This window comes from Anabrus simplex, chromosome 5 (genome assembly GCF_040414725.1).
Source record: "Anabrus simplex isolate iqAnaSimp1 chromosome 5, ASM4041472v1, whole genome shotgun sequence".
NCBI classification, from domain to species: domain Eukaryota; kingdom Metazoa; phylum Arthropoda; class Insecta; order Orthoptera; family Tettigoniidae; genus Anabrus; species Anabrus simplex.
Window position 1 is genome coordinate 241,855,108 of NC_090269.1, and position 9,096 is coordinate 241,864,203.

The 9,096-nt window shown below is 34.2% G+C and overlaps 1 protein-coding gene across 1 annotated transcript; it reads left to right on the top strand.

Moving 5' to 3' along the window:
* The first annotated feature begins 4,307 nt into the window (after window positions 1–4,307).
* On the top strand, window positions 4,308–8,509 carry bc10 (BLCAP apoptosis inducing factor bc10). The gene has a single exon (XM_067148478.2). It carries the CDS (start codon window positions 4,441–4,443, stop codon window positions 4,681–4,683), a length of 243 nt encoding a protein of 80 aa, XP_067004579.1. The 5' UTR covers window positions 4,308–4,440; the 3' UTR covers window positions 4,684–8,509.
* Window positions 8,510–9,096: the final 587 nt, after the last annotated feature.

Here is a 9,096-nt window from a genome sequence, read left to right on the forward strand (position 1 = left end):
TCAAATTTCTACTATATTTAATGACGATTTCACTGATATGTGTCTGTCTTTAGCTAAGAACATTCATCAGTCTAAATACCCTCACCTTAAACCTGGCCTATCTAATTATTTATTTTTAACCCCTACTAATGAAAGTGAAATTGAACAAATTATTAATAATTTTAAAAACAGTTGTAGTGTTGACTGTTTTGGTATTAGTAATATTCTTATGAAGAGACTCTCTAAATTTATTATACCTCACATTACAAAATTAGTTAACAAATCTCTATCAGAGGGTCAAGTACCAGCTAAACATAAAATCGCCAGTTGTACCAGTCTATAAAGACATGGCTAAATTTAATGTAAGTAATTACAGACCAATCTCGGTATTACCTCCTTTCTAAGATTTTAGAACAAGTGGCTAAAAAAGATTATTAGATATTTTGTTAAATAATAAATACTTTTATCAATTTCAGTATGGTTTCCTACCTCACTCGAGTATCAGTAATGCTATTGAGGATATTATTATTAAACAACAAAAATCTTTAGTCTCAGGTATGTTAGCAGCTGGTTTATTTATAGATCTTAAAAAGGCTTTTGACATAGTTGATCATAAAATTCTATTACATAAATTAGAAGCAGCAGGCATTAGGGGTATTGCATTGGATTGGTTTGTTGATTACCTCTCTAATGGAGAGCAGTTTGTTACATTTAATAATACTCAGAGTAATGTAAAAGTGAACTCATTGGTGTGCCTCAGGGTTCTGTGCTGGGGCCTTTATTGTTTCTTATCTTCATTAATGATATTGGCCACCTTAATTTAAATGGAAGACTATCCATTTTGCTGATAACACTAATATTTTATACAGGCTCTAGCAATCATGAACTTGAACAAAATATGCAGCAGTATATTCTATTACTTGAAACATGGCTTAATTCCAACTGATTAACTATAAATCTAACAAAAACAAACTATGTACATTTTCACAAATCCTTATATGTATTAAATTTTGATAAAAATCTGCTTTTCTTCAATCATAGAGTAATGAAAGAGCACAGTACTAAATTCTTAGGACTGATTATAGATGAAAATCTGTCGTGGAGTAATCATGTGGAGACAATTTGTAATAAAATTATCCCTGTGATTGGTACCGGTATTCTCAGTAGATTGCGATATAAATTTTCTCGTGGGTTGTTGAAGGGTATTTACGATGCTCTTATTGAAAGCCACATCTCTTATATTATATAAGTCTGGGCATGCTGTAATAAAAATTATTTGGAAAGGTAGAGGTCCTTAGGAAGAGGGCACTAAAAATAATTTTCAAACTGCGCATCCTGACACCGACTAAAGTTCTGTATAAACATTGTAATAATATCACTTCCAAACCTCCGCATAAAGGCTTCTATAAATATGATCTATAAAATTCAAAACAAATTAGTCCGCTCAAACATATCAACAATTACAAATTCACAGATTCATAATTGTGAAACAAGAATTATTTATAATATTCACTAGTCAGATTCGTTCTACTAGTTATTGTCAAAATTCTCTTTGGCATTTTTCTATAACTATGTATAACTCACTTCCAAAAAATATAAAAATGTTACCAACTTTGTCTATCTTCAAGAGTAATGTAACTAAATACTTGAAGTGGTATGGTAATTATGTTTAGTAAGCTTTGCCCTATCTTATCTATTACATCATGTTAAATTATATACTTACTGTATTTTATTTTGTAATTACATTTTCAATATAGCTGCCATTGTAATTTATTTGTATTGCACCAAGAAGAGCCTTGGCTCATGTGCCTATATTGAAATGAAATAAAAAATAAAAATGCTTACCATTCAGTCGAGGAGACTGACACTAAGCAATAATAATAATAATAATAATAATAATAATAATAATAATAATAATAATAATAATAATAATAATAATAATAATAATAATAATAATAATAAAAATAATAATAATAATAATAATAATAATAATAATAATGTCGCCGGGATGAGTGGCTTAGACGGTTGAGGCCCTGCGCTTCTGGCTCCTACTTGGTAGTTTCGATCCTGACTCAGTCCGGTGGTATTTGAAGTTGCTCAAATCCGTTAGCCTTGTGTCAGTAGATTTATTGGCACGTAAGAGAACTCCTGCGGGACAACATTCCGGTATCTCGCCGTCTCCAAAAAAAGCAGTCAGTGGGATATAAAACCAATAGTAATAAAATTTACGAAGAATAAGTGTTCTAGAGCCGTGGAGTACAAGGTTTGAAGTGAACAATTGTGTAATAAAGTATCCCATAATATTAGTAAAATCAGAACAAGAAGTTGTAGGATAAACTATTTAAAATAATTGTTTAGAAAGAGGACAGCCCTTTTTGTGTTAATGATCTTAAATCATATCCTTACGGTACCTGAATAATTCACTTCCACACTTTTGAACGAAGATTCTGGTAATACAGAAACTTTTTGTTTGTCTTATGTTGCACCCACTCAGAAACAACGTCTTATAGCTAACGTGAGATAGGACAAGGCTAGGACTACGAAAGAAGTGGTAATGGCCTTAAGGTACACCATCCCCTGCATTTGCCTGATGTGAAAATGGGAACCACGGAAAACCAGACATCAGGACTTTTGACAGTGAGATTCGAACGCACTATATCGTTGTTCACTATCATATTTATTTTCAAAATGCAGGATACTATTCTCTGTAGGATACCATTTAGTAGTAAATACGGTAGTGTTATTGGTTTTTCGTCCAACTACTTTTTTCGGTTTTCGGAGAAGCTGAGGTGCCAGAGTATTGTCCCGTAGGTGTTTGTTTACGGGCAGGTAAATCTGCCGACACACAGGTGACGTATTTGAGCACCTTCAAATACCAAATATGCCAACTTGGGCTCAGAAATCCGCGCTCTACCGTCTGGCAGACTCAGCCAGGCATGAAACCAATTATTGTGTTTCGCTGTTCGGTCAGTTCTTATAAGAAAATAAAAGTAGGCCTACTGTACACATGCTGGATTGTGTTACAAGCACAGGCAACGTAATTCTGCTAAACGCCAACTGTGTAGGCCTACTTTACTAAAGAAAGGACTCATTTGAACAGAGTAATTTGTGTTTTCTCTACAATTTATGCAATTGCGAGCCGCACACGCAGAGAGCATAATTTATGCTGTTAATTTGTTCGACCTAATCTATTAAAAGTAACGTGCTGCAAGCGGAGGTAGCTATATGGATAGCGCTTAAACTATGGCTTCGCTATTTCGCCTTGGCACCGCCCAGAGCGCTGCAGCAATTACGTTAGGCACTCTATAGTCTTCTTTGTAGCTCGTTGGTTGGTACATGTCTAGCCGATTCGAGAAAGGAATTTAACATCTCATTCACTAGGCCAGCGCTTTAAAAAACTATTCTTTGGAAGTGAAAGATAAGCCTGGGTATGACCATAATCGTTAAGGCGATGGTCCCGTTTGTCGAAAAATTTCACCTCCAGAAAGCTGGCCGGCAGATTATGTGAGATGGTAGTATACAATTTTCAGTCATTAGATCGCGTGCCAGAATCTGGATTCAATTTCAAACTCTCCGGGGGGTTCATATGAGGGCATACGATGCTGTTGATGGTGATTCGTCCCCCTTGGTGCTATTCGACAGGAGTAGGCTACGTGTTGGCACGGAGTTTCGCCGTCTCCTTTCTTACTATCATGTACCGTAGGCCCTATGTCATGTCATTCATATAATCTCATTACCTCCTCTGATGAAACTGACGTCAGGACGGGCATCGGTCGTATAAACTCGATATGAGGATCCATCTCACTTCATACCCGACCCCGTAGAGAAACGAGACAAGGGTAGGACATAGATTACTCGTTAGGGTTTTCCGACAAAAGAGTAGCGTTACAAACATTTTGCGAAGTTTGTGCTAGGAAGACTTGGGAGACAGGAGGCGAGCTGCTCGACTAAGTGAAATGACATTAGTAAACGAATAATTTTGAGTGGAGTTTTTAAAAGTTGGAATGATCACAATATGAAGATAAGGTTGGAATTCAAGGGGAAAATTTGGGTAAATTTTCGTTAATAGGAAGGGAAGTTGTGGATGGAATAATTTACCAAGGGGGATATTCAATAAATATCCAAATTCCTGTAATCATTTAAGAAAAGCCTAGGAAAACTGCAGGCAGCAATCTGCCCTAAATGCAGATCATTGGTGAATGATTGATTGCTCCGCAAGATCTCTTACGAGAGTGATGTTTGATTCGAGGCATTGTCGATTATTATCGATTCCTTGATTATAATCGATGGTCTTGTTATAATCAAGTTCAATGTTGATAGACGTCAGCTGGCATGACGGGAAGGGAAGAGCCTGGGGTGTGTTTGGAAGTGATAATTAAAAACGAGCAATATTTATTTATAGTCTTTTGACATGTGATATTATACATACAGCACGAAACTTTATATACTCCATTTTGCAAAATGTATTGTCTACAGTGGCTTATACCAGTATTACTTATACCGAAGCCTATTAATCCTGCATTGATTCATACGCACGTCATGTTTATGGTCCTTTATTTAATAGGATTTTTCTTGGAAAGAAAACCTTGTACAATATGCAGCTTGGTGTTTCTCGCTGCAGTGTTTCTTATATGCTACAGTGGTGTAGGAAATTGCTTGTTTTGGAGCAGTAATTGCGACACGGTTCGTTGTGAAAATGGATGAAAACTAATGTGTATACTATTTCTTTAACATTAATGTTGAATGTGGTCGTCGGACACGCTGAATCACTGGCCTAATGAAGTAGAAGTGCTCAAGAAAGTTTTGAACCATGTCATTACTCAACCTGATGTCGGCTGTACATAGTTTTTTTTAAAAGTATATTTTATAACCTAGACCTGCAAATACATTTGCAGCCTGGCAATTTGTATTCCACTCCTGTTTCGATGTACAATAAGGCGAGCATGCTTCCGCATTTTTTTAAAATGGTGAAAAGTACTTTTTTAAATGGTTAAAAGTACTTGCCTGAAGCACAGTATGGAAAAGAAAACCTAATTTATTTTGATCTGTGATTCGATATTATGAACAAGTTTCATAGTTTTCGTTATTGGCTATAAATTACTCTGATGATTTGTTTGTTGTATTATTGTTTGTTTTCTTAATATTGTTATTTTTTCAAAGTCTATACACACACGATATCATTTTACATCTAAAGATAAAATGTTATGTACACTTCTGTTAGTCATGTGAAAGCTACAGTAGTGTCTAGCAGACTTAAATATTTTTATATGATTGACAACCATTGCATTTTATATTTTATTTCTTTAATACATAATCCCTTTTTGTTGAGGTTATGTTGACTTTTCTTCCAGTAATTGGGAAAAAAGGAAGAAACTACCAGCTGAAAAGAACAGCAATAACATTTGTAATTACACATATTCATTCCTATAATGTGATGTACTGTGGCCATGTTTAGTATTTTTATATTGATAAAAATCCAAGCATATCTCGTATTATTTATGACTGCATAAACATTAAGAAAATGTTGTGTGTGTATGTGTGTGTGTCCATGCCTTGTCTCGTTTCTCTGCGGGGTGGGGTATAAAGCGAGATGATTCTTTGTTGTGAATTTTACGACAGGATGCATATTTAAATATTTTTGAGACTTTCATGTCCATTATAGACATGATTGTTACCAATGTCTGGGATATTACCGTATTTATTTACTTGTATTGAATAAAATCAATGTTTTACCCTCATATGTGGATGATATTTGCAGAAAAATATTTTTTCAGGAAATGAAATATTTACAGAATGTATTTCAACATGCTCCTAAAGAGTAGATAATGTTCCATACATTCAGTGAATCTTTTTCATAGTGATCCAAAAAGTTCTCCATTGATGTAAAGATTCTCTCTACAGTGGTGTACACTTAAGAAGGCAAAACACTGAACTTCCAAGTATTTGACATAATATGTCAGAATTTGAATGTTGATATGAAGATTGTGTTTCTAGATTGCTGTACTTCTCTTTGACAGATGGAGCAGAATATGTTGTTTAAGTTGTACAGAATACAGCCAAAGTTTTAATAGCAATAATTATTTTAAGTGCTTTATGGGTCATTGCATTCTAAATTTCTGTTTAGGTTAATGCATGTGAACTTATTTTAATGAAAGTTTGTGTGCAAATTGTACTGAGAACAGCAATAAGTGAGAATACCCCCCTCCCTCTAAAGCAGGATTTTTCAACCAGTGTGCTGCAAAGAAAATATTAATGAGCAGATCCCTTTTTTTACAATAAAATTCACTATAATAGAACAGATCCCTTTTTTTTTTACGATAAAATTCACTATAATAGAACAGTTTATTACCTTCCTTATTAATTCTCCCTCTGTCCCATAATTATTGTCCAGTACGCTTTTAATTTGCTGTACATCAATAATTGTCCGATATGCATAATTTGACATTGTCTTGCACATAGGAGGAAATTGAAGCAAGGGAATGAGTCGTCCAACCTTATTACTCTAGGATCAGTACAAATTGACTAAATTACTGCAGTAACTATTTGGCGTCCCATAAAGTTATGGGAAGAGCGAGTAATAATAAAATTTTCTTCGTTGTTTGTTATTCGTCCAGTCACCATTCAGCAATACACTAATGTTATGCAAAGATTCATTTTAAAACAACTATTAATTTTATAAGTAATTATGTTCTGTTTGTTGTTCCTGATTCTGACCTACAGTTTTCCAAAGATTGTCAGTTTTTCTATCTGTCTCTGTCTCTTCCCTAACCCAGCAATGCGAACAGGATGATTCCAGCACATCTTTAAGAACTGTGGTTGTTTGTGCAGTATGTAATAATAGCTTCCTCTATGGCTCCATAACATGGCATGTCATTTATGCTGGCATTTAAATGTACCCTGGTGAACATTGTTCATTTGGGTAAATTCACTTGAGATCTAATCTGTCTACATTGATTTTCATTTTACTAGTAAGTATCTTCTTAATTACAGAAGCATGACTTATTAATGACAGTAGAAAAAAATTCTTTGTTGTTTGTTATTCATAGGATATTCATGGTTTTGATCCATATTGAATTGTGATGACAATAACAATTAAACTTGCGCCATAATGGACCACCTTTTCGATACTATATTATGCAATGTTTACATTATATTTCTAATCTAGGAACTAGTTTCGGCCTTGACTGGCCATCATCAGCCTTAATGCAAAACTGTACAACACATCCAATAACAAAAACAAATGTACAAACACACACACAAATGATATTGTACATTTGTTTTAGTTATTGGATGTGTTTGTACAGTTTTGCATTAAGGCTGATGATGGCCAGCTAAGGCCAAAACTAGTTCCTAAATTAGAAATGTAATGTAAACATTGCATGGTATTGAAAAGGTGGACCATTACGACATAAGTTTAATTATTATTGTTTATTATTCATCCAATTGCCATTCCGCAATATGGAAATGGTATGCAATGATTTTAACCATACAGTTTTTAATTAATAATTAGATACTTCATTTTTTTAAAACCAAAAACTAATTTGTTTTAAATACAAGTATGCCCTACAGTAAAGTAGGAAAGATCATAACATGAAGATAAAGTTGGAATTCAAGAGGACAAATTGGGGAAAATATTCATTTACAGTATAGGATGAGGAGTAAGGGATTGGAATAAATTATCAAGGGAAATGTTCAATAAATGTCCAAGTTCTTTGAAAACGTTTAAGAAACTGCAGGGTAAACAATTGATAGGGAATCTGCCACCTGTGCAACAGCTCTAAATATAGGTCATTGATGACTGATTAACAAGAAGCATTAATATGCAGGACCTGACTAAAAACTTTAATACTAGTCGGTAACATTTCAATCTTTGAAAGTGGAAAAATGAAATAAAACAGTTAATCTCTGTCTAATCAGTCAGTCTTTAACAACAAACAGAACATAACTACTTAAAATGAACCCATGCATATCATTTCATATTGCAGAATAGTGATTGGATGAATAAGAAATTTCAAAGAAATAATTAAAATATTATTATTGTTATTATTATGGAAAGTTATGAACTGTTCTATTGTAGTGTGCTTTATTTCATAAAAGGGATCTGCAACATTAATACTTTATTTGCAGGACACTAGGAGATCATTATATAATAGAATATTGATCCAGTTACCATTCCGCAATATGAAAATAATATGCAAGGGTTCATTTTAAAATTGTTATTGTTGAATAAGAAATTATTTTCTATTTGTTATTAAAGACTAATTCTGTAAGACAGAGATTAGCAGGTTTTATTTAGCATTCCGCTTTGAAAGAATTTAATATTATGGATGTGTGACAGAGTTTTAATCGTGTCCTGCATATTAACGCTTGTTGTTTGTACTGTAATTGTACTTACAGTTAGTCAGTTTTGGTTTAAAAAAAGTGAAGTATAAGTATCTGATTAATGAAAAATTATAACGGCAATGTGTTATTCTTACCATACTTTTACCTATATAAACATAAATTACAAAAAAATAAATTGTATTATGTTTAGCTAATTAAATTACATTTCTGTATTAATTATCAAATTAGAATCTTGTAAATGTTACTTTTACTTGAGAATAATTTGCAAGACTATATGAGTACGAGAGCCTCCGTGGCTCAGACGGCAGCACGTCAGCCTCTCACCGCTGGATACCGTGGTTCAAATCCCGGTCACTCCATGTGAGACATATGCTGGACAAAGTGGAGGCGGGACAGATATTTCTTTGGGTACTCCGGTTTTCCCTGTCATCTTTCATTCCAGCAACACTCTCCATTATCATTTCATATCATCTATCAGTCATTAATCACTTTGGGAGTGGCGATCCCAATAGCCTATATATGCTTCATTCATACATCCCTGACCCGGTCAAAGACTGGAAAACAGGTTGTAGGTTTTCATTTTCATATGAGTATGCTGGAGGATTTTAAATTACTCCACCGAGCTCGATAGCTGCAGTTGCTTAAATGCGGCCAGTATCCAGTAATCGGGAGATAGTGGGTTCGAGCCCCACTGTCGGCAGCCCTGAAGATGGTTTTCCGTGGTTTCCCATTTTCACACCAGGCAAATGCCGGGGCTGTACCTTAATTAAGGCC

Bases quoted from the DNA above. Each gene is read 5' to 3' on its own strand.
- bc10 (XM_067148478.2), top strand. From the start codon at position 4,441: ATGTATTGTCTACAGTGGCTTATACCAGTATTACTTATACCGAAGCCT.